General features: G+C 39.5%; 1 protein-coding gene across 2 annotated transcripts; it reads left to right on the top strand.

Annotated features, from left to right (window-relative positions):
• The first annotated feature begins 276 nt into the window (after positions 1-276).
• On the top strand, positions 277-26,864 carry SLC5A7 (solute carrier family 5 member 7). Of its 2 annotated transcripts, none has more exons than XM_048856584.2 (9): positions 277-1,235; positions 2,603-2,825; positions 9,416-9,529; positions 11,281-11,436; positions 13,953-14,101; positions 16,322-16,456; positions 19,020-19,173; positions 20,593-20,810; positions 21,556-26,864. In XM_048856584.2, the coding sequence occupies exons 2-9, from the start codon at positions 2,648-2,650 to the stop codon at positions 22,195-22,197; spliced, it is 1,746 nt and encodes a 581-aa protein (XP_048712541.1). In that variant the 5' UTR covers positions 277-1,235; positions 2,603-2,647; the 3' UTR covers positions 22,198-26,864. The 2 variants fall into 2 exon arrangements, with proteins under 2 accessions (XP_048712541.1, XP_074986283.1); XM_075130182.1 differs by lacking the exon at positions 277-1,235 and adding an exon at positions 1,350-1,519.

The following is a 26,864-nucleotide window of genomic DNA, read 5'->3' as shown; positions in this document are numbered from 1 at the left end:
AGGAGATGCCACAACTGTCACTTTCCAAAAGATATGTTGGAAGTGCCTTACCACGGACCAATCTGGACTATGTGACCAATCGCGTCTACGATAGATGCTGTCATATTGTGGTGAGCAGAACGGCAATGAGCTGCTGCCTCTGTAAGAAACTCCTTCCTCATCACTCAGCTTGAGGAGAGACTGCCAGGCTTCAAGCAGCCATGCTATCTCTAGTGCAAGCTCAAGCATATCAGATGTCGGGTGGGGAGGTGTGTGGCAAATGACCACAGTTGGGGTTTCAGGAACAGCCATCAGTGCAGTTGCGGTGTAGCTGAGGATGCTGAACACCTACTGAATGGCTGATCATTTTGTCCTGTTCTATCAGGAGGACTTTCCAGACTCCACACTGCTGATCCTGGGGCTACTGAATGACTAAAATGTGTGATGCCTTCTTAAGCCCTTTTGATTTTTTTTAATGTATACATCTCTCTTTTATCTCCCTACTTTATATTTTGGATTTTGAACTTTTTTCCATTTTTATTGTACCACTTGTGCACTCGCTAATACTATCTAAATCAAACCTTCTCCCTCTCTCTCTTTCCCTTTGTCTCTCATTCATCCCTACCCAGCCTTCCCACCTAATACCTACTCCCCCTCGTTCCCTTTGCCCAGTGCATGGATAGTTTAATCAGCCCCTTCTTTCTCTTGTTCCCTTCCTCCTGTCATTTCCACTCACCTTTTCTCATCCCCAATCTTTTTAGTTCCTTCTCTTACTCCTTCCCTACTCCTCTCTGACCCTTTCTTTTATTTTTTTCTTCCTCCCTCTTCTCCCCTCTCATCATTCCCTCCCTCCGTTCCCAATGGATGGCTCCTACAGACATTCTCCTTTGAGTCATCTCTTTCCTCAGTCCCCCCTTGCACTCTGATATCTCCCCCCCCAGCTCTGACAGATGCACTCCCCACACAGAAGAGGGGAACACAGTGAGCCTCTTAGCTGGCATGGCGTGTGACTGCCCTTGCGTCAGTAGTGTGCCGTGTTGTGCAGGACACTATGTGCATTTGCTCTAGTAGATGTGATGCTCCTGTAGGGCTGGAGCTCTTTGCAATGTAACTGTCCCTTTAAAAAAGGAGAAAGCTTCTCACAATCTACCTCTGGACAAAAGGCGCTGGGATCTGACTGCTTGACTCCACTTCAAGAGACAGGGAGACAGAGAGCACAGAAAGAAGGGGAAAGAGGAGACCCTACCACAAAAGAGGTGAATGGGGGCAGGGATTGGAATTATTGACACTGGGGAGGGAAAAGCTTTGGAGGGGGAAAGCTTTGGCTGAGTGATGCTGAAGATGCAGGGAACTGTGTGTGTCTGGATCCTATTTTTGCTGAATGGGAGTAATAACTCTAACTTGCTACTGTAGCTAGTAGGCAAGCTCAGGGTTTGCCTGTGCAAACTCAGAAACCACAAGCTACCTGCTTTGCTTGAATGCCAAAGGTATTGGATGGTGATACGTGGAAGATTGGAAGAATTTGCTACATGCTATCTAGGTGACAGTAGTATTGGCAATTCCTGGGGGGGAGAAGGGGAGTTAAACTTAATTTATAGACTTGTATGCAAACTTAAATACTTTTTTTATGTAGAGATCCACAGTATACGTTAAAGATTGTATATTTTGTGTCAATAACTAGTACATAAAAATACAGGGTTCATTTCTTTGTGTAACTGAGAGTGAGTTCAAAGAAACTGTGAGAAAGGATGGCAAAGGTGTACTGAATATGTATATTTCTTAATAGTATTAATCCTCCAGAGTTTGTTTATCTCAGATTATTTCAGTTACACTTGTCTTCTATTTGGCATGTTGCACTGTTCTGACTTTTTTAAATGTACGGAGTTTTTTATTTATAAAATGAATGACAAAATTGAAGAGATTTTTGTGGTGTGCAGGGAATTTTTCTTATCAAAAGCAAATACAGATGTGCAAGAGCAGGAAAATACAGATGTATAAGTACAGGAGATGAATGGGGAGTTAATGTGGGGAGGAAATGGGGATAGATTCCAAGACTTAAGTTTTCTAGTGTGGTTATTATTTGTCCACAGCTTTTGATATTCCTTAATATAATTTTGTAGCATGGATTTAAACTCATTAAAGACCCTTTGTAAAAATGAACAGCTCATATTATTAATATCTTCTATTCTGGAGGCTGTAAGCGAAAGTATTTCTTGAGTAGAGAGTTCTACTATATCAAGGAGGATATTAAACAATTAGAATTAGAAGTGATTTCTTGCAGGGCCCTAGTTTTTAGCAAGATTGTTTTGTTTAACTCAGGTAATGCTAGTTTTCTGTTCCTGAAACAAATTTAAAAAATTTAAGTAACCATTTGCTTTTAGTTTCAAGGGTTTGTCAGAAGTTTGTGAAATATTGGTGTAACCTGGATTGTTTTAAACACAACTCATATTACTGCTGGTTACATCTGAAATAACCATTTAATAAAATAATCCATATATTCTCTTTGATGAACCGCTGAGTTTTCTTTATATTCTGGTTCTAATTGGTCTCATGCCATGTCTGATTTATTTGGTTTGCTTTTATCAAATGTATAGTGTATAATGTATTATTGCATTCTCTCCAGAGGTCTTAATGAAATAGCAATCCAGGGAACAGTCGTGATTTCGACATGCCTTTCCATGTGGAGGGGCTGGTAGCTATAATTGTATTCTATCTGGCAATCCTGTTTGTTGGAATATGGGCTGCCTGGAAAACCAAAAATAGTGCCAGCGATGGAGATCGCAGAGAAGCTATCATAGTCGGTGGAAGAGATATAGGCTTGCTAGTTGGTGGATTTACGATGACCGGTATGATAAACCCTCTTTTTTATACCTGAAACATAGCATCTCATTCTTTCTTTCATGTGAATAAAAGATATAGGCAATATTGTGTTTTGAATAATGCAAAGTGGAGAAAAGAAATCTTAATTTCAGTGCACAGTCATGATTTAAGATGGATGATTTTTTTTGATTGTTTGATACTGTATTTTTTTAATGAATAAGTAAATATGCCAGTCATTTAAATAGTCATTATTATATTCTAAAGGAAGAATTAACTCTATTTATTTTACACTGGTGCCATATTAATCAGTAAAATAGAGACATTTGGGGCAGTAATGATTTTCGTTAGAAGACTGAGTCATCAGAATTTTTCAGTGGAGTGAATATACAGTTTACTTTTATTATAGCATCCCAAACCTGTGGGTTAGTGATGTGTTTTAGGAGAGAAAAAAACTTTAAATTCAGAAAGAAATGGAAAAATATGCTGCAGCAAAGACCATTTTTGCTGCACCGGGCCAAATTTAACTCCACTGATTTCAGTAGAATTACACAGGGGATTATTTTGCCTTATTTTGCCATAGTTTGGCAAAATGATTTAATATTGTACTGTGCGTATTCATATTAGCGGACAAAGATTAGGAGAAGATTTGAGTTCTACTTTCAATCATACCAGCGCAACCTCTGCGACTCAAAGGGGTGCACTGGAGTGTCTGAGAGAGCCACTGGACTAAGGGAAGACAATGGGGCTACTTGTGTGAGTAACTCTTCAGTAGTATGAGTAAAAGCATCACAATCTGGCCCTAAATTGCAAGTGTTTTCAGATAGTCTATCTAATTTGTACAAAATTACATTGTATACAAACTGAACTGAGGTCATCTTTTTATTTAAACATATGTCATTTTGTTTTAGAATCGTTCACATTTGTGATATTCTTAATGCAATTCCAACACCTCCAATTTAGGCCCTTACACCTCCAATTTAGATTGATCAGATTCTATTGAAATTTCTTTCTTGTGCTGTCTTTCCAGCTTCAGAGTTAAGGAAGAGACTCATAAAAACTAAGAGCAAAATTCTGTGGTCCTTAATCAAGCAGAATTCCCACTGACTGCAATAGGAATTTTGCTCACTTAAGGACTGCAGATTTGGTGGTAGGGCAGGAAAATTGTTCAGGATGTTGTTTAAATCCAATAGATTCTGAATCAAGGCTAAAACTCTACTTCCCTCCCTCCACTGTTGTGTAGTGTAGTGTGTTCCTGTTGCCTGCTGAACTGCCACTTCTCCATTCAAAGGGAGCTCAGTGATCACTGGTGACGAATTCTGGTTAGAACTTATTCGCCAAAATGAGGCACATCACCAGTAGAAGTGACTGGAAGATGATGATTCCATTTTGTGGCAATTTCTGAAGTTTCAAAATTTGTTTTACTTCCACCTTGGAATGAAAACAAAACCTCTCAAACATTTTCATGAAAGGAGGGTGTGGGGAGGCTTGTGGTTAGGGTTAGGCCTCGGCTGTGGGAGACCCAGGTACAAATCCCTGCTCTGCCTGATTTGGGATGAAAAACTCTGCTCTGAATCAGGCAGAGCAGGGACTTGACCCTAGGTCTATCACATCCGAGTCCTAACCACCAGGACACACACATCCTCCTGACACAATGCCATTATCTTGAAAACATTCCTAAGGTTTTTCTCCCAAAACAAAGGAAGAACAAAAGCAAATTTTTTTGAAACCTCAAAAGTTGCCGCAAAACAGAATTGTCATCCTCTGATCATCTGTGTTGGTGATGTTTCCTGTATTCACACAGGGTCCAGTCCTGATGTCTTTGCTCAGGTAAAAATCCCATGTACTTTAAGGTGTAAGGCTCGATCATCCAAAAACTGATGCACATGCTTAATTTTACATGCTGTGAGTAGCCCAACTGAAGTTAATGTGGGACTACCAACCGTGCATAAAGTTAGTCCCATGCTAAGTTCAATGGCACTTCGCACAGTGCTCAAACGTACATGTATTCATACATTTATGCAGAATCAGGGCCTAAGTCTTGTTTGAGTAGGGATGATTGGGCCACACAGTTTGGAAAGCAGGAATGAAAGGCAATTTTTAAATGTAAGATGATGATAATCAACCATAATACCCACGAAACTGCCATGTTACGCCTTGGTATTTTGATGTCTCTGAACAATAGGGGATTTTGATTTTTGGATAGTATCTTGTGATATCCAGGGAGAATGAGTTAAAGGGAAGTATTTTAGGTTGAGTTTTGAAAATCCTGAGTTACAGGAATAGTATTCTAACATAAATATATACCATTAATTCCCTTAATTGTTTAAATGCTAATTCAAAAATGAGAAATGTCACGTAAATGAGAATGTAAATGAAAAATTGCTTATTGAGCATCACAGCACACCCATAGTACAAGCATGTGGGAACAAAAAAAAACTTTAAAATTTTAAAACTTCCTTTTTAAAATTGTATTTATTAGAATAGGGCCCAATTCTGCTACCTTGACTCCTGCTGAGCAGTGCCTTACTCCACAAGTAGTACCACTGAAATCAAAGGGTAAGGTGTTACTCAACACGAGGGTGGCAGAACTGAGTACACAGCTTTCAATATCAAATTTATGGCCCAGTCCTGGAGTCTATTGGAATTTTTGGATTGAGTTCAATGGGAGTAGGATCAGGCCCTTAGATTCATTAAAGTTTATTTTGTAAATAAGCATTTAGACAGTTTATAAAATGTATACACCCGATGAATAATGTCAATGGGGAAAAGCTAAATGGATGTTTATGTTTCTTAAGAAACAGCTGTATTAAAAAGTAAATAATATGTTTTAACACACAAGGGTTCAAAGCTGAACATATCTGCTGTTCTCAAAATACAAAGAGTTAGAAGACTGAATTATGGACAAATCACAAAATTTAATTTTAAACCTGACATTGTTTAAGGTGTATTGAAGAACAAATTATGCCTTTAATTCATATATCATTTTACATGTATAAATTTGAATATGAACAAATTATTAGCCTTTTATTTAGTAAAAAAAAAATTACCTCAGAGATGAGAACTGTGGCAAATTTCAGCCCACCATAAACGTTTATGTTTGTGATTAAACCCTGGGGAAAACACTGGAAGTTGTTTAATCAAAATGCTGCCACAGCCTAACAATAATGCTCCAAATGGAGCCACAATAATAACGATTCTTGGACACTGTTCTTCATTTTAGTCAGAGAGAGCACTACATTTTCTTACACAATGAAAAATTATCAATATGATGCTTGTGTGATTAGTAACTTTGTTTTACAAAATCTCATTAGCTTGATAACAATTTGAGTGATCAGTTAGCAGATTGTTTTATAAAGATATGCTAGCTGGTTTTCTATCTTCGTAACTACTAGAAAAATCCAATATTGTGATACATGTTGAAGTGGAAGGATCATATAATATGAATTTCTGTGTTTCTCAGCTGAACTAAAAGCAGAATTTGACTCCACATCATAATCTATAACATTATAGTCTATAACATTTCTCATAGTGTACGTTTAAAATGGAAAGTTAGTGTTGTCTGTATTTCATCTGAAGTGTAGGCAGATAAAAGATTAAAATAGTCTCCCATATGTGACTGACTCTGCAGATTACTAGTTTTTTTATTCCCTGTGGCTGGCTTGTTTAAAAAAGGGAGCTCACACAATAACTATATTAAAATAATTTTAAAAGTGAGGCTTAGCAAAGCTAAGTATCAGAAAATATACATCTAAGAATGAAACTTTATCCTTATGTCATCCCAGCCATTACGGCTCTTATTTACGTATTTATTATGACGTATGCATTCCCAAAAGAGCACCTTCCCAATGTTCTAGGTTCTTTCAACGGATGTTTAAAAGACAGTCTTGCAAATTAAAATGTAATTAGAATCCACTCCTCACCCCCAAATCCAGAAACTGACCAACCAAAAAATTCATACTGAACAATATTCCACCCTATCCTCAAATACCAGCCCTTTCTCCTGAAAGCCTGGGAAAATAGATGAGCTCTGCAACGTCCAATGAAGATTAACCAATTTGGGCTATTTGTGATAAGAGTGGAAAGTCATGGTGCTTCCATGGAGAATGTCCTATCAGCAGCCTCTCTCTCTTACAGACTGATCTTGCTCCTGCCCCAGCACCTCCCTTGATCATAGCTATGGCAATGAAAGAGGCAATATCCTAAGTGGGTATGAAATAGATTTCCTGCGGTCTGCACTGATCTCAGAGATCAGATTCTGAGGGCAGAACTCCCTGTTCATGCGGGGAGGTGGTGAGAGCTAACACCACCCCCACGGAATGGTTCAGGAAAGGGTTTATTAAGAGATCCTTGGGTCTAACCAGGCCAGGAGATGCTCTGGGCCATTGTCAGAACATTCTAACTATCAGAAAGAACAATACAATGATCGGTTATCTTATATATGCAACCATGTATGTACATGAGTATTACTGCATGAGCAGTTTTGTGAGGGAAGGAAACCGAAATGACCATGAAGTGAAGCCCAGCAATTCTTTCCTAAAATGAGAGATTATCCCATTAGAAATATGCTAATACATTAGCAACAGCACCTCAGAATTTTTGTCTTATTCATATAGTATATGATAAAATAAAAAAAATAAGAGTTTGGTCCGGTACTAAGGAAGCTGGTCAGTATTTCTGAGTGAAAAGGGCTGTGTTGGACAAAATAATCCCTTCTGTGCATTCAGAACCCTGATATCCATACTCCGATATGATTTATAGCAGGTATAAAATGCCTAAGCAGCATAGGAAGAAAAGTGGGTGGACTGGAATGAGAAAGTCCGGGGTCCTGACCTGTTACTCCCCATCTCATATGCAACCAATGCTTTGTGCAATTGATCTGACTCAGGCAATAAGTTATTCCAGCCTTGGACTTTGAGTACTGGGCACTACTCTACAGATTCTATGTCCACCTTCCCAAGTGAAGAAGATAAAACATCCATCCATCCACCTAAGCATTTTCAATGTAGACATTACAATCGTAGTATCTAGGCACTTCAATCCCTATACTCTTTAACATACAGCTAGCAATACGTATCACAGGCATGTCAGGACACTGGAGAACCAAACTAGACTGGACCATGTTTTCTCCAGCTTTTCCACCCATCCCTGTCAGTGGATACAAAAGCCTATAGTATAAGCAGTATGTCAGTGATTCTGTAATATTGGGTCCTGGTGCCAGGGATCAGTAATGGGGTGAGTGTGCTCCTTCTATCTCTTGATATCTGGGTATGCAGTATTATCATTGCCAGTGTCTGTGTATTGTCCAATAAATCTTGGCAAGCTACCAAGATGTCCACTGACAACAGCAGGATCACAGGCAGAAGGATTTGGCCACTCTTACCAGGAGCAGATCTTCCACTGCTGTCCCAGATACATCTCCTACAAACATTTGCAGCTGCACACTGGACCAGGGCTATGATTCAGAATGCAGAGTAGAAGATATTCCTTATTTCGATTTGTAGTCAGAACCCCACTGTTAGCTTTGTTCCTTAGCCTCTGGAAAAGTACAAGATTTAGCTTCAAAATTAAAAAACAAACCCACATTTTGTACCTTCTCAGTGGTTGAGTGATATTATTACAGAAAGTGTGGGGAGAATACTGTAAACAATCTGCCATAAAAGTTTATTTAAATTTTTAAATAAATTTGTTTCATCTGTGGTCACCCCCCACTTGTTTATTGGCACGAATGTTTGTAGAAACAGTGACTGCTGACAGCATATTGCAGAATACTCATAGAAAGTGAATTTCGAATCACAAGTTTTTACTCTGGAAGTATGATTCTAAGAGTTACATTCCTTCTCATCGAATCAGGGAATAAGAACAAAATCTTGTGACCTCTGTGTCCAATCAAAACCACTCGGGTTTTGCATTTCAAAAATCTAATATTTGTAAATGAACTGCCCATGAACAAACTACAGACACAAATATTAATTCATAAATATTATTCAGCAAGTATCTGTATAAATACATTAGAGAAAATCAAGATCTATTTGCAGACAATCTGCAAACAGGAAAAGAAATCATATTCACTGCAATTATTTGCCATGAATTATTTACCCAGATCTAATTACAATACACTTCAGTGTGTGAGATCTGCATTTGAGACTTAGTCTTGATCCTCAGCCTCCAAGGTCTGGCAATTTGCCATCAGAGACAGAATGAATGCATTAGCTTCCAGCAGTTGGGGATATCACAAATGTTGCAGTTCTTCATGTGAATGAAAGCAGGACCTCTACATATAGCACAGCTCCATTCAGGAATATGTCTTTAGCAAGCTTAAATACAGATTAGGCAAAGTCTAAAAATTTCGGTAGGACACGCCCACCGTAGCTCTAATTTTTTTAAATGGCATTTGTAGAACTAAAAATTGGCTAAATCTATAGATTTTTTAACTTAGCTGGAGAGTGAAACTTGAGACACATTTTAAGGACCCTCATTGGTTAAACTCTTGTTAAATTTAAATGTTAAGAATGTTCTGTGTTGAGTTCAGCTTATAGTTCTATATTAGAAGTTATGATAAATGTTGACTATCAAAATAGAGTTTATGTTTTCAGTTCTTCCTTCTCTTCTTTTTCAGCCACCTGGGTTGGAGGAGGCTATATCAATGGGACAGCAGAAGCTGTGTATGTCCCAGGCTACGGGCTGGCTTGGGCTCAGGCACCCATTGGCTATTCCCTTAGTCTGGTTTTAGGTAAGCAAAAATAAATTAGTCTCTCCATTTCTTAAAATATACAGATGTTAAAATTGTTATTGGAACCCCACAATTAGGACCTGATACTAAAGGCATTAACGTTAATGGTGGTCTTTCCAGTGACTTTAATGGGCTTTCAGTCAGTCCCTTAGAAAGGAAACTAATGCATTACTAATTACTGGAAATAATTTGAAATCTTAAATCACCAAGACTTCCTTTGACACCCAGAAGTTAACCCTTCTGAATGCTTTAGAGGACTGCTACAGTAATATAAAGCTTTTATTTTGAGTAGATTTTGTGTCTTTCAAATCTGCCTATGAAAGGTACTATATATGGCCCTCATCACCCTAATATCTGAGAACCTCACAATCTTGAATGCGTTTATCCTCACAATACCCCTTTGAAGCAGCAAAGTGCTATTATCAACATTTTACAGGCAGAGGGCTGAGGCAGAGAGACTAAGTGATGTGCCCAAGGTCATACAGGAAACCTGTGGCAGAGCAAGGGATTGACTGAGGGTTCCTAACGCCTGTGCTAGTGCCCTAAACAGGGGACCTTCCTTCCCCTCAAATGCAGAATGAAAGCCAAAGTGATATACCAAAATTAGGAGGCTAACACTGAATGGCTGCTGGTATGTAAGGTATTGACAGTGTAGTTGTTTGTTTGTTTTTTAAGTACAGTACTTCTGCCTTCATAAATATAGTCTTACGGTTGTTTTAAATGGATATAGTATATTTTATTTGCACAAAAGGGAGTTGGTCTGACATCACAATTCCTTTTTATTTCATTCAAAAAAAATACAGAAAGTAAAATTCATTGTAGAACAGGGTGCTCTCAGCCTTCTTCATAGGGCGGAGCACCACTTAATAAAGCTATTGTCTTGTGAACCACTTTCCTTCCCTTGCACAATAGCATAGACTAACTCCTGACTGATTTGTCATCATCTTATTATTTAACATGAGCTCCCTGTATCAACTACAGCAATTGTCTGAATGGAAAAGTACTATCAGGAATGTATGTATTTATTTTTATCTGTTGGTAATGTGCTAAGTGTCCTTTCCCACTGTCTAGTTTGGCTCTTAATTTCATTTCATTTTCCCTCCCATCTATTCTGTTCCTATGTCTCCTGCTGATGCTTTTCTGCCTCTTTTCCTCATCTCTACCTATACATCCTTCCCCTACCAGGTGGCTCCTTGCTTCCCCAGATATGCTTTCCAGTCATCTAACCCTGTTCTTCTCTTAGACATAATGCTTGGTAAATTCCTTCCTTTCTCATGCTGGACATTCGTGTCTGGCTTGTGGGTACATCACCAAATAAAATTAGAGCAAAAAAAAAATTTGCAGTCCTGTTCCAATATGTTGATCCCAAGCTAAGCGTCTTTACAGTAAATGAAAATGAACTGAGCACCCCTCACAGCAGGCTGAATGCACTAAAGCACCGAGCCTTACAAATCCATATTTTGTTTTTCATAACCAAACCATGTTTGTTAGTGTTGTGTATGTGCATAGGGTAGGGGGTGTTAAATGATTTTCATTCATTTTTATCCTGCTCTTTGAACCACTGTTTTCTTTACATGGAAAAATAAACCTTCCTTTCATGTTGAGAGGATATTTTAATTACAATTACATTTTAAATTTATTTTAAAAACAGTCCAACAGACACGATTACACCTGTGAAAACCAGCAGTGTTTTACTGACTGTAAATGCATTTCTCCACTAAAGTTAGCGTTTTCTATTGTTTAATTTTTAGGTGGTCTATTTTTTGCAAAACCCATGCGTTCCAAAGGCTATGTGACAATGTTAGACCCATTTCAACAGCTTTATGGAAAAAGAATGGGAGGGCTCCTGTTTATACCCGCTCTAATGGGAGAGATGTTTTGGGCCGCAGCCATCTTCTCTGCGTTAGGTAAGGGATCAGCAGTAAAAACATTAGTTCACTGTCCAGAGGGAGTTTTTAAAAATCATAAATGCATAACAGAAGCACCAGTTCAAAAGCAACCCCTGAACCCAGAAACTGCTTTAAAATGCTAACTACCCTGGCCAAACATTTTTTAAAGGGACAGTTGTCTTGGCCTAGAAATACCCAATTATCAGAACCTTGATTATCTCTGTATACTTTAAAGCATTTTGTTATTTTCAGTCACACAATTTTTGTTGACAGCCTCAAGATCACAGCAACCAGGAGTAATAGAAAGAGGATAGTCACGCAACATTTTTGATAGTGTATATAAATGGTATGATCCCTAGCATTCAACCATTGTAGGAGACCTAGATGTAAAACAATTTCAATGGATCATAGAACAGAAGCAATGCTGTGACTGATCAAGGAACCTAAATCTTGTTAAACTCAGAATGCATCTGTATTTGGAAACATAAAGAACATTCTTAGGTTTCAAAAATGATTCAGAGAACTAATGGAAACATGGGTCAGAAAGGAAGACTAATATTTGTATATAGAAAATCACACCTCCATTCTCCCGTCCCTATTAGAGATCTGAATTTTGTTATCCCTTCAAAAATGGAGAAAACTCTTGAGTTAAATCACCATTCGTGGCAGTGACTCAAACCAAGTAACACACAGAGTGCACATGTATAATACTGCTTTACAGAGCAATCTTTTTTTAAACAAAAAATAAAATTTAAAGCTTCTTTCCAACTGTGCTCTGATTAACTGCAAAGCACTGGGGAACTTATTCTCCATAATTTCATCACAAGACCCTTAAGAACCTGAGAGCAAACTGCCTGCTGAGGTGATGGGAAGTGAATGACTCAAAGAACTTCCTGAGAATTTAAAATGTTCTTTCTTTTTGAATGAAGATCAATTGATTTTTGAGAAGGCTTTCTGCTGTATTTCAAAGCAAGAAAGTAAGTATTGTGACTGCCTTTCTAGCATGTTATATTAACAAGTGGTAATTAAAGACTATAAAATTGGGAGGTTTCTCCATTTTAGCTACTATTTGAACAAAGTCATCCATTTTGTGCTCCCAAATTTACTGGACCATTCTCCCCTATGAAGGTTATATCCACTATGGGGAATAAGTTTTGACTCTGAATTTCCTCATAGTTCTTCGCTTGGGAGAAAGGGACAGGTTTGCAGGAGTCTAAGAAAGGTATGTGGCTCCATCCCTGAACCCATGAATCTTGGAGGCTCTCTGAAGGCATCTGTGAAGCAACAGCATGCCTCCCAGTAGCTCCCTGAAGCCCTAAGACAACGCAGCTTCTGCAGGAGCTGTACTGCTAGGTCTTTCCCAACTATGGGTTCACACGGACCTTAGTGATTACATACAGGAGAGATGCCACACCTACAAGTCATTGCGATGGTTTAAATTAAACATTCTGCAATTAGTGGAGGAAGGATTTTTACAATGAATGATAAAAGATGCACTCATGTGACACTGGGTTTTTTTTTTTCATCTAAGGAAAATATACTAATTGCTTTATTGAGATTCAGCATTTGAATGTATGTTAAAGTTTTGTGCTGTAGAAATAAGGTGTATTTAATCAATACTACAAAAGCCATTAATTTCTAGCATAATGTCCATACACACAACATCTGGAAACACTGGGGGCTGGCCACTTTGCCCCCAGGCCAGTAGTTCAAAGTGGCGTTAAAGCAATTGAAGAAGGTGGATGGAAAATTCCACCTGGGCAGGGAAATAAGCCTCTGGTGTAAATCCAGTGGAAGTGTCTCCTCTGCCCCCCCATATCCCAGCCATTCGTCTACCCTCCACCCTAAGGGGAGGGGTGTAGGCAGGAGAGGGCAGGGAGGGTGGCTCATGGAGAAGCACAGCTCCACTATACCCATCATCCAGTGATGTGAGTAAGGTCCATCCCTGTGAAGCCCCAACTGGTGCCAAGGTTGGGCAGCTGTGAATTAGGGAAGCCAGCACAGCTTGGACAGAGTGAGAAATCAAAGCCATTGTCTCCTGGCCCTTGTGAGGGTACACAATGTGAGGAGAGGGTGTACGGCGGAGCCTGCCTTCCTTCCCTCTGCCAAGCCTGAGTCAGAAAGAGGCAGAATTGCAGTTTCTACAATTAACAGAGCACAGGGTCTGGGACTACTCTACCCCTACTCCTTCAAGGGCATATGGTGTTGCAAATGAGATGTGGAGGAGACAGGGCCATATACCTGCCCTGTAACCCGGCACTGGCCTATAGAGCTGTCGCCTGGAAAGGGGTGTAGCTGCAAGCACATATTCCCAGCATGCTCAGGAGCTCCAGGAGGCTTTTTGTCTTCCTGGGATGAGGCAGAATGCAGCTCCACACCTTCTCCTTACTATCGACTGGATCTTAAAAGTGAAAAACAGGCCAAAGAAAGCAAAGCACAGTTTTATTTTGCAGAGTGTGACAGATCTTGAAACTGGCTTCTGAAAGGAGACTGAAGAGAGCAGAAGAGCTAAAGTCTGTTGTTTTCCCCTGCAGGTGCCACCATAAGTGTGATCATTGATATTGATGTCAATATTTCAGTGATTGTTTCTGCCCTGATTGCAATTATGTACACTCTGGTGGGTGGACTATACTCAGTGGCCTATACTGATGTGGTTCAGCTCTTCTGCATCTTCCTGGGGCTGGTGAGTTTTCTCATTTATACCTCGTTGTTGTTTTTTCTAAGCATAGTGGTCTTGCTCTGGAAAATAGGCCTGATCCAGAGGCCCAGAGCCCAGCCTAAATTGCGGCTTGGGAACTGAGTATGGTCACTGGGAGTGGGGAGAAGAAATCCTTCCCCTCACCATGCTGCCGAGCAGTGTGGTTCTACAGAGACATTACTTCAGCCTAGTGGCAGTATGAAGTAGCCTTCCACTGACCCAAAGAGCTTCTGCTCAAAGGAGGACTGGAAGATTCTCACAGCAGTGGATCTATACACCTGTCCCATAACCAACCAGTCGTGCCCCCTCTTCCTCATGCAAAGCCTCCAAATCCAGCCTGCACAGCAGAACTGCTCCAGTTTGATTCCAGAGGGACCTCTGTGAGCACAGAGCTGCATTTGTGCCAGTGAGCCCATACACTGTTGACATGTAAGAGTTTGAAGGAGGGACACAGGATTCTATTCTCTGGCTGATTCCATGCCTTTGAACCACTCAGGCAATGCCAAACCTCTTGTAACTCCTCAGCTGGGGACATACCTGGTATGGGGGAGTCCTAGCTGACACATACCTTTTGGAACCAGCCCCTTCACCTCCCTCCCAGCGGCCTGTGGCACAGAGGGTGAAGAAGTGCAAGAGGGTGAGCAGCCAGAGGGCGAACTGCTCCAGAAATCCCCAGCTGGCATTTGGTCCCTAAGGAAACATAGCCTTCAGGCACAGTTCAGAGCAGTCCCTAGACTGTCCTAAACTATGCCAGTGTTTGGGATTAGGGCATAGAATAATGGATCCATTACTGAATTTACCGAGAAACCCCTCCCCTTCTGTTCAGTTCAACATAAACTGTACACAGCAAAGAATCTGCCTTTAATCACTGTATGCGTGTATGGTACATACAACAGCTACGCTAAACAAACATTATTAAAATGGCAACGTCAAACTTTCAATTCTTAGGAAATGCCAGCATTAAAGATGCCCGTGCAACTTTAATTTGGCCCCCTTACGTGTTTGTATTGCAGCACAGTCTTTAATGACCTGATCACATACTATTTTACCCGCACACTAATCCTGCTTCATTCGGCTCTCCCTGTTTCTGTTCCTGTCTCTCAGTCCCAGTTTCCTTGCTCAGCCAATCACAGTCTCCCCACAACCCCACCTCCCCCTCCCCGTTTCCCTCTCCCGTCCTGATGGCCTTCATCCCAGTGTCCACCCCCTAGTAGGTCCAGCTCTTGTTCCCTCTGCTGTCAGATCAGGCAGCTTCCCCTTTTAAGATGCCTCGTCCCAGTGGAGGCCAATGAGAGTACAAGAGAGACAGACTCCCTGTTCTCAGTTCAGGTGCCCAGACCTGGACTCAGCACAACTCGCAGCACCCAGAGCATCAATTGAAGGGGAAGTCCTGTTCAGCTCTGGGCTGGAGCATGCCCAGTGTGGATAAAATCTTCACAGATTTTAGCTCCTACAATCTAAAGGTTACTGAGCATATGCAAATTGTGATTTTTCTAAAGCTTAGAACTTGACCAAATTTGAGCAGAATTTCGTGGGGATGAACAAGGCACATCCCTGGGGCAAACACCAGCCCCTCTGGCCGGATTTCAAGTGACTGCTCCAATACAGGGACATGTAGATGGTTTCATTTTCCTGAAGGGGACTCCGCTTTCAAAAGTTTGGGAAACATTGATTTATAGCATAATTCCCTCTTATCTCTATATATTTGCTTTTTATGTGTACCTACATTTTGTGCCAAACTTTCCACTGGCATAACTCTGTGGACTTCAGTGCAGTGGCGGATTAGCCACTGGGCCAACGAGGCCCATGCCAAGGAGCCAATTGGGGAGCCCCTGGAAAAATGGGTACCCCTGCACAGGAGTGCTGAGTGGGCAAAACAGGGTGAGCCTCTGCACCCTAACCCCATTTCCTTGGCAGGACCACCAGGCGGGCAGAGCAGGGGGGGAAGGGAGTGGGGGGAGGCTGCAGACAGAAGGGATGGGGAGGGTCCCCACTTGCTCTGTCCCAGGCCCCACAAACCCCTAATCCACCTCTGCATCAGTGAATTTACACCAACAGAGAATTTGGTTCTCTTGTGATTAAACTTGACATTTGAGCTAAAGCACACAGTAAGAAGAAAAATACTGAGTAAAATGTTTCATACAATAATTTCATAATTTTTGCACAGATTGTTACGCTCAATAAAATGTCACTCTTTGGTTATAGTGGATCAGTGTTCCTTTTGCAATGTCACATCCTGCAGTTAAAAACATTGGATTCACAGCTGGGCAGAAAGAGTCTTGGCTTGGATCCATTGAATCACTTGATGTCTACTCATGGCTTGACAATTTCTTTTTACTGGTAAGTCATGGCTTGTATGAGAGAAAAAAAGCATTTAATCATTCATAGTGTATTGCCATGTGACATGTGTAAATGTAAAGTGGCTAATTAAAAGTTGCCAGTAAACTGTGCATGGAGATTTTTAACTTCTTCACTGCTGATGAATATACCAGATATATCCTGATAGTCAATTGATTTCAATGAAATTTCAGTAGAATATGGCAGCACAGCAGCTGAACTGGAGGGCCATCAGCAAAGCAGTTAAATATTGTTTAGCTAAAAGAGTTGACCCAGTTAAAGTTAAGGAATAGAATAGGGATATGATTTAACAGATGGTATTCTTGCCAGAGGACTATATTGTAGGAGGCAATAAATACTATATACAGCTGATTAAAGATGCCACAGTTGTAGGTGAGTTAGAAAACCTTGGATGGATGGATGGACAGACAGATGCATGCCAGAGTGAAACTGAGTTTAATGTTTTCAAAATCCATTTAGTATAGGAACGGCTGGTAACTCCATGTATTCTTAAGGTTGCCCAGCACTTTGCATTATAACATCCTTCTTTTCAGTTGCTTATAACTTTGGACATATAACTTTCTATTCCAGGTGAATGCCTCAGGCTGAATTAATTAATTTATTTATAAAATTTCAGCCAAAATGGTTCAGCTGTTTCTGAGAATGGAGCTAGAAAATATATGTGTTTTTTGCCTATGTTAAAAGATTCTGTCACCCTTTCCTTTGAGAATTCAAGTGCCCCCATGCTTTAGAGCAGGAACTTGGAATTTGATGCCCTGGGTGCCAGGGTTGTAACTTTTGCTATCCCTCTGAAAATCAGGCAAATTTGGCCAACTTGGGGAAGGTGTAGAGCAGTGGTTCCCAACCTTGTTCTGCTGCTTATGCAGGGAAAGCCCCTGCCAGTCCGGGCTGGTTTGTTTACCTGCTACATCCACAGGTTCGGCTGATCACGGCTCCCAGTGGCTGTGGTTCACTGCTCCAGGCCAATGGGAGCTGCTGGAAGTGGTGCGGGCTGAGGGACGTACTGGCCGCCGCTTCCAGCAGCTTCCTTTGGCCTGGAGCAGCGAACCTCGGCCGCTGGGAGCTGCAATCAGCCGAACCTGTGGACACGGCAGGTAAACAAACCAGCCGGGCCCGGCAGGGGCTTTCCCTGCACAAGCGGCAGAACAAGTTTGGGAACCACTGCTGTAGAGGAATAGAACATATTACTGGTCTCTATTACTCTGTTAGCTCAAGGGGAAGAGGTCTGTTTGGTGGTTCAGAAGGTTCCAACCCTGTAGATGGCTCACGAGGGTGTCAATATGATGCCATATGATGGAATGCATTTTATAAAAACTTAGGAAGTTATGTGCATAAACACACAAAAAAAAACTGTATTAAAAAACCACTATTAAGACTGTAAAGCCAAACTTTCAAAAATGAAGAAATGTCAGAATTTAGGTTGCCTGTGAATGCCCTTTGTGTGTATGCATTATAATAACAGTCATTAACTATATGACAGGTTTCAGAGTAGCAGCCGTGTTAGTCTGTATTCGCAAAAAGAAAAGGAGTACTTGTGGCACCTTAGATACTAACCAATTTATTTGAGCATATTCATAGCTCACGAAAGCTTATGCTCAAATAAATTGGTTAGTCTCTAAGGTGCCACAAGTACTCCTTTTCTTATTAACTATATGATCACATATTACTTTTTTCACAGGACCCCTGCCACACACCGTGCACAGGATGAATGGTGCTCGGTCAATGAGCAGCCGTTTAATATTTTGTTTTCTCTTTGTTCAATGTGTGGCCCCATTCCTTATATTTTGGACACTACTCAAACCCTGCTCTCTAGACAGACTTGACATTGCAACCTGAGTCATGTACTTGTAATGTAGATTTTTGTGTGTCTTTTTAAATTTACTTAAACATGATTCCTGTTATTCAACAAGATAGAAGAAGAGATGCACCATTTTTAAAAGAAAAAATATTGTTTCTCTACCATTATGATGGTTTGAAAGTTCTGTGTCACTGCTGTCTTAGACTTCCCATTGATATTACTTTGGCTGCATGGCTTAGAAGAATTATTTGAGGATTGAGTTGAAAGTACATAGTTGCATGGTTTGTAGGTCTAAAACATGTCTCAAGTACAAAGAAATCTTCATTTCAAATCCCACTGGTGCCTAAGGTAGATTTAGTTGGTTCAAGAGGGTGCTCTGTATGTCAATTCTCCATCTATGAAATTAGTTGATAATATTTCCTAATCTTTGTTGTAAGGCTTAATTAGTATTTGTGATGCTCATTGAGATCTTTGGATGACTGGTGAAGTGCAAAGTAATTGTTCAAGGGAATGGCCTGCACAGAAAAGGAGAGATGTGATTACACATCAAAAGATTTCAGTGTTACTTGAGAGAGTGAAAATATTCAATTGTTACGGGCTGTGCCTGGTTGAAATTTTTGATAGTATATATAATTGAGGTAGTAACAACAGTGGATTATTGCTGTTGCTTGTTCCAGTGTATATAAATATATTAAAGAAACCCTCAGTAAACCAGAAATGATAGAATGTTGTTTATTGTACTTGCAGATGTTGGGAGGAATCCCATGGCAAGCATATTTTCAGCGAGTTCTTTCTTCTTCATCTGCCACATATGCTCAAGTATTATCCTTTCTGGCTGCTTTTGGCTGTCTTGTGATGGCCCTTCCTGCAATACTCATTGGTGCAATAGGAGCATCAACAGGTAAATGACTGAACAGAGTGAATACAACCATGACTATCAGTGTGTGAAAACCCTTATAGAGTGTGTGTTCAATATAATCCAGCTAGATAATACCATTAAACTTCTCCTGATTTCCTTTACACAAGAATAGACCTGAATTTAATTGTACAGAACATTCTTTTGACTCAAAGTATCCCATAGCTCAGTCTAATGATGTAAATATTTAATATATTTTGAATCCACTCATGAACTACCTATTGTAAATGTCTAAAACTACCTTCTATTGAATAGAATCAGAGCAAGTTAATTGTGTGTGTCTTAGACCTTATGCAAATACCATCTTACAAAGATTTTACTATTGTTCAAGTGGTAGAACCTGGTGCTACTGCAGCTGGGATTTTTTTCCCTGTTGCTGCTGTTATTTTGCCTCTCCTAGTTCACACAAACTTGATCACAAACTTGATCCAATATTTTAGTTTGAGTTACATCCTGATATTAGCTAATTATTATTAATAATATAATTTGCATTTATATTGCCAAGGAGCCCCAGCCACGGGCCATGGACCACAGGCCATTTTGTTAGGCATTGTGCAAGCATAACAAAAAGATATTTCATACTCCAAACACCTGGGCAGTGGCTATGTCGGTAAAGCCACCCTGTGTTCAGCAATTGCTGACATATAGCCTGGGGCATTCCTTCCTTCTACTCCAATTCAGCAACAGAACCACAGGAAATGTTGTTACTCCTGTTGTTGCACTGCTCTCTAGGGAAGTCTGATGTCTTAATACACCATGCTGTCCTGCACAGGAGCTAGAGAAACACAGAGTTTCTTTAGTTCTAGTTTTGGTCACGAGACACTTAGTGCTGCCCCAGGGAGTGGTCAATGCAGAACAGTGATCTGCAGCACCAAGATGCTGCTAATGATTAGGAGGAGTTGGGGGCAGAAGACCTTTCCTAGACTGGGCCTCGGGGATAGTCCCGTGCACTGATTTCAGAGAGTCAGATGAGGGCAGCAGGCTACATGGCCACCCAAAAGATTCCAAGAAGGCAGGAAGGTTGAGGGCCACTGGATCAGACCATAGCAACAAAAAGGAAGGGGCCTTTCGGGTGCAGAGGTTAGTGGGGAAGACGCTAGCACAACCCATTAGTTTCATTGTGAAATCAGCAAATTTAGCCAGGTGTATTTGGAGTGTTCAGGCTGAAATGAGCCCACCCCACCAACAGAACCTCAGCTGGTACAAACCCCCTGCAAAGCAGAACAGCTGGTTTAGATTTGCTGCAACCATCTGAACTCAAATTGGCAAGGTTTGCATAGGCTCAATGAGCATGAATGCACATGACAATATGCACTGGATCACTGATTATTCACAAAGGCAAAGAAGTCAATATGTATCCTATACAATCAATTACATATATATGTATATATATTTGTATTACAGATTGGAACAAGACTATGTATGGTTTACCAGACCCAACAGAGAGGCAAGAAGCAGATATGATTTTACCAATTGTGCTTCAATATCTTTGTCCTGTCTATATTTCTTTCTTTGGCCTTGGTGCAGTATCTGCTGCTGTAATGTCATCAGCTGACTCTTCAATCTTATCAGCGAGTTCTATGTTTGCTCGAAACATTTATCAACTTTCATTTCGACAAAATGTGAGATTAAATTTCAATTTATTTTTTTAATGAAAAAGTCTTGGGGAGACTTTCAAAGTGACACTGACAATTTTCTCCATTTGTTTCTATCTCTAGTTAGATAAAATGTAACATCTCTCTTATTACAATATATTAAATGAAGAAAATGAAAAATCAAAGCAATCCTGGTGATTATGATTAATTACATAGGTGAAAAAGTAACATCTGCTCAAACTGTAGCTAGCTCTATTCATGGTGTTACAATATACTTGAACAATTCCTAATTATTATTGTCAGCACAAGTTTTATTAAATCATTAACTAGAGACATTCTCAGATCACCGATTAACATCAAAAATGTTTAGAAATCATTTGACAAATTGAAATTGAGTAGAATGAACTGTAGCTCAAAAGCCTGTCGGTGTAAATGAAGTGATATGTTCTCACATCAACAAATTGTTTCATGATGTGCTTATTTTTAAAATTCAGTTCTGTCAGTCTACTTGTTCTTTTGATTGTGCGCTATATTAAACTATTTTTCCCTAAAGCTGCAAAAATTGGGGGGGGGGGGGGGACGGGAGGGGACAGCCACGCCCCTTGAATTTTTTTGTTCTTACATGCTACATATCTTGCTAAATCTTTCACAATATCTGATTATGAATCATGCAAAATCCTCTGATTTTTCAGAGTTTTATGTGTGATCTATTCATAATAAAAGTCATACATGCATTGCTATGGAAAACTAACACTTTTTTCTTTTTTCTTAGGCTTCAGACAGGGAAATAATTTGGGTCATGCGAATCACTATTTTTGTCTTTGGAGCATCAGCAACAGCAATGGCACTGCTAGCTAAGTCAGTTTATGGACTCTGGTATCTCAGTTCTGATCTCGTTTACATCATTATCTTCCCACAACTCTTATGTGTGTTATTTATCAAAGGAACCAACACTTACGGTGCCATTGCAGGATATTTGTTTGGCCTCCTTCTCAGAATTACTGGAGGAGAACCATACCTTTACCTTCAGCCCTTGATCTTCTATCCTGGTTACTACGCAGATAAAAATCATATATACATCCAACGCTTCCCATTTAAAACACTTGCTATGCTCACCTCCTTCTTCACTAATATTGCAGTCTCCTACCTAGCAAAATATTTATTTGAAAGTGGTTCTTTGCCACCAAAATTAGACTTCCTTGATGCTGTTGTTGCGAGGTACAGTCAAGAAAACATGGACAAAGCAACTCTTGTAAAAAGTGACAATATTATATTAAATGAGCTTGCACCTGTAAAGCCTCGGCACAGTCTGACTCTGAACTCAACTTTCACAAATAAGGAGGCCTTCAGTGACATTGATTCAAGTCCAGAGCTATCCAGTGCTGAAGATAACTTAGTGACCAACACAAAATGAAATTCTGCTTTCACATAAAATGCAGTGCAACAGGGTATCCCATGAAGAATGGTAAGAGGCATTTTAGCAGAAGAAAAACAGGGACCCAGAATAAAATGCCACTGCACAATTCTTTAAATCACTTCTATGAGAGTGGGAGCCTGGGGAATAAACTGTTGTATTTTATTATCAAACTTGTTATGTTGGGTTACAGAATCTCAAACAAAGGATAAATTCCGCATCTCCCCCCATGCAAACAGATCTTGATACTACAGAATTTAATAAATATATACAACACAAAATATAAGTAACAAAAAACAGTGAAAATTATTTAGGTCAGCCAGTATATAAAGATACTTGACATTTGTATTCAGTCATCTGTGAGATTATGATATGGTCACTCTAAAATAATGAGCAGTCAGCATTATATTGGCACTAATTGAAAAATATGTGGTCACTACTGTAAGTGATTCATTGCTAATTATCAGGTAGCTTGAACAAGAAGTAATAATTAACGACCTTTCTTGCTTTTTTTTATAACAAATTTTGTAAAAATACATCCAGTATTTTATTATTTCTACTAAAGTAATTAAGTGTGTGATTAACAATAAGTTCCTCATAGGAGGGTTAAATGTATTATACTTACAAAAGGTTCAAAAAGATATCAGGTTTCAGAGTAGCAGCTGTGTTAGTCTGTATTCGCAAAAAGAAAAGGAGTACTTGTGGCACCTTAGAGACTAAACAATTTAGTTGAGCATAAGCTTTCGTGAGCTACAGCTTATGCTTAAATAAATTTGTTAGTCTCTAAGGTGCCACAAGTCCTCCTTTTCTTTTTAAAAAGATATCACTATTTTAAAGTGGTGTTATCTTATGCAATATGCAAGATAAACTTAAAGTATATTACAACAGACGCCTTTCCTTTCTATCTCTGAGTGGCTGTCACCAATAGAGGATAAAAAACCTGTTTATAAAAAACAATTAAAGCAATAAATTGAGTTGAAAATTAAGCTCTGGGTGAAGTAATGGGAATTTATGCTTTGTAGAGGTAAATACAGTTTTGCAGTTGTAAGAAAAGAAACAATTTCTTTGCTCAGTGTACAAATGAATATTGGACATAAACAGTCTGCTGGTGTGGAAATGTAACAGTGCAGAGTCCATTAATAGTAGGGGGAATCAAGAGGGCTGGATGGAAGATGGGGTGCGGATTCTGTAGAAAATTTTGGCTTTTCATCAAAAACAAAATGTTTTCAAACAAAAAAATGTAATCTATTTTATTTTGGGGTTTGCTGTGAAAAGTCTAAATATTCTATGGAAAGTGGACATGTGGAAAAATTCACTTTGTTGAAAACCCAATTTTGTATTGAAAAACAGTTTTGACAGAAAACTTTTGGGCAGCCATAAGTGTCAGCCTTCAAGCTAATCCACACACCCAACAGCTGGCACAGAGATGCTTGTCAGCCAAAGGGAGTCCTCCTTTGTTAGGAGGGCTGCTATTGGTCAATCCCTATGCCTCTGTGGAACACTAGGATTGGTCAGCAGGTGGATCACCACCCATAAAAGGCAGCAGCAGACTGACGTTGGCCTCTTACTGATCAGCCCCCTGGCACTGAAAACTAAGAACAAATAAAATTGCAGCCACTTGACCATATCTTAGATGTCTGTGTCTGTTCTCAGTGGTACTGGTCCTTCCCAATGGGAGGCCTAATAACTAAATTGCTCTACAATGAAGAGTTATACTCCAGTAATTCTCCAGTGATCCTTGTAAAATTAACAGATGACAGAAAAGTGTAAAACTGAAATTCATATTTCCTTATGTTTTGATTACTGGTGACAGTTTCTTATTAACATTCATGAAACTATGAATTATAGCAGAGAACAGAAAATGTAAGAATACGTTTTGCTGCTATAGGAAGAAGCCATCAACTTTTGCATTCAGTGTTAACGTAACTTTCACAAGGTTGATCCTTAAATTTTTTTGCTCCTTTTGTGGAGTTTTAATTCTATATGTATATTATGTATGTACATAAAATTCATTTTAGAAATGTTAATGTTTTTCCAAAAGTCATATTTCAAAAATAACACTGCATCTCAGCTCTGAATGTGCACCTTATGAACTGCAGTACTAGATTTAAAAAAAAAAAAAAAAGTCAAGCTCTAAGGACTGTAGATTAAAACTAGATCTCCTTCAAATGCACACATGGCCCAATACATAGTAGAAATGCCATGTTTCTACTGTCTGAGTGAGCGGAAGAGCAGATTCAGACCACTTAGGGGGGCTCCAAAACCTGCTGCATGCACATTGGCATCCTCCATTGGACCATATAGAAAGGGAAGGAGAAGTTGCTGGGGTCTGGCCAGTGGGTCTATGCACAGCTTAGAACTGCTAGTCCAAAGCCCCCCATTCGATGGCACAGTGAACCATGCCTGTACTTGCAGCCATAATGCAGTGCCCTAGTTCCAGGGTGAGTATGAAGACTCCATCTGGCAATGATTTGTAAATGAACCATGCAAAGCCTTGATACTTTGGCTCTGTATAGGGGAAGCCAGGATCTCATCCTTCAGGCTAAATACTAACATCTTCCATGGACTTGGAAGGCCTGAACATAGCAGAACTACTGAAGATCTGCTAGTTCATGGGGACAACCTGCAGTGAAGCTGTACTGAGGGCAGGGCTGAGCAGAGGATGGAGATTCCATTTCACAAACTGGTTTTATTCCAAATTGGAATGAAACCCAGCAACTTCTAAATTCTCAGCTAAAGGAGGTTACAAAAAAAAAGTTTGGGTTGATTGAAACATTTTGCTTAGTCACAATCATTATTTCAATTTTGACTTTTTAAATTGTATATTATAATACAGAATTTAAAAAATTCAAAATGAAGTGTGTTTCATAATAAAAATCGAAGTGTTTCATTCCAAAAATATTGAAACAGGATGTTTCAACATCATCAAAACTTTTTATTTCTGGTTTATCTCCTAAGTGAAATTTCACTGAAACCAACACAAATGTGTTTCAGTTTCAACAGAACCATTTTCCATCAGAGAATGCAGTGCTATCAAAGTTTTCTCAACCAGTTCTAAACGGGGGATTCCACATCTGTTGCTCTGAGTAGCATTATTCCATAGCATCACTATTGCAGTAGAGGGCAGAGGTTCTGGAACACTTTGTGTAGTGGGGGTGCTAAGAGCCATTGAAGCAAACTGTAAACCCTGTATATAATAGAATCCACTTCAAGCCAGGAAGTGCGGCAGCACCCCTAGTTCCAGCACCTATGGCAGAGGGGGAAGGAGAGTCTGGGGTGTGGGCATTGGTTCCACAACTCTGCCAATCCACAAAACAAACCTATATGCTTGCATAGAGGGGAGTTACAGAAACTGCAGAGGGACTGTACTGAAGCTCTTTCAAGTGGGGGAAGATTCCAAGGTCCCCAGAGAGACCTCTAGCATAATGCCTGGCTACAAGGCTTGGTTTACACTACAAACTTAGGCAGGTATACTACATCCACACCCCTGAGCAACGTAGTATACCAGCCTAACCCCTGGTGTAGACAATGCGATGTTGACAGCAGGGCCTCTCCTGTCAACGTAGCTGCCGCCTCTCAGGGAGATGGAGTACCTGTGTTGATGGGAGAAGTTCTCCAGTGCAGCTGCACCATTGCAGCACTGTAAGTGTAGACAAGCCCCAAGAATTCTTGCCTTAGTTCAGTTTATCTAACATTAGAGAACAAAGATATGAATAAAAGTAAGGGCCATACCCTAACCTTGACTTTTGCAAAGAAAAACCCATTGACTTTCACATGCAAAATGACAATAGGATATGGTTCTTCAAACTACGACTGCTAAATGGTTCATTGGCCAACTTGGTTTTGATACAAGTCTTCTGATGTTTCTTTCCTAGTTTTGCATTTTGTAGACAGTAGTGCTAAATCCTCTATACAATCAATAAGGCAAAATTATGGATTAAGTTCATTTTCAGACACTGAGGTCATTATTTCTAGGCCTACCATTGTGGATCAAGTATTCTTATCATGATTGTATGCTTTATTTTCATACTCTTAAAATTACTGTGGAAAACATGCTTATTTGGTAGGTTTGTAGAACTTTCTGCATGAGATTTGTTCATAACATCAAGCTTATTACATAGCCATGATGTCAAAAATGAATGCAAGTAATCTATGAACTATTATTATGTCTATAGCTGTCCACATAGGATAATATGTGTATTATAAATAAACTAATCTTATGTGAACCTGAACTGAATGTAAACTTTAAGAGAAACAAGTATGGCAACAGTCAGATTTAGCCTTTTATTTTCATATAATACAATAATTTAGGATTTAAAATATAAATATCACAGAAATAAAACGGTCATTTATTTTGCCTTCTACCCGTTAATCTCATTTGAACAAGTACAATGTGCAATTAGCCAGTAAGTTATTGTAAATCTGCTATTTAACAGGGTAGTATTTGTGGCTATTGTTATAAAATGTATATTTTTGTCTGTGTCAGAAATATTATATTAAAACTCTATACCTAACAAATCAAACAAGAACCATACTATAGATGTCTATGTTTTAACTGCATCAGTACTGTATTAATAGTGCCCAGGTAATTCAGGAAACTATTGTCTAGTTTTGGCTCTGTTTTTGTCCATCTATTAAAAACAAATATAAATTTATTTTATTATCAA

This window comes from Caretta caretta, chromosome 1 (genome assembly GCF_965140235.1).
Source record: "Caretta caretta isolate rCarCar2 chromosome 1, rCarCar1.hap1, whole genome shotgun sequence".
Classification (NCBI taxonomy): Eukaryota; Metazoa; Chordata; order Testudines; family Cheloniidae; genus Caretta; species Caretta caretta.
Note: the sequence above shows the minus strand (reverse complement) of the source record. Positions and strands in the feature narration are given on the sequence as shown.

Coding starts and splice junctions, on each gene's coding strand:
- SLC5A7 (XM_048856584.2), top strand. CDS start 2,648: ATGCCTTTCCATGTGGAGGGGCTGGTAGCTATAATTGTATTCTATCTG. Junction 2,826..9,415: donor TGGTGGATTTACGATGACCG/GTATGATAAACC, acceptor CTTCTTTTTCAG/CCACCTGGGTTGGAGGAGGC. Junction 14,102..16,321: donor TCTGCATCTTCCTGGGGCTG/GTGAGTTTTCTC, acceptor CTTTGGTTATAG/TGGATCAGTGTTCCTTTTGC.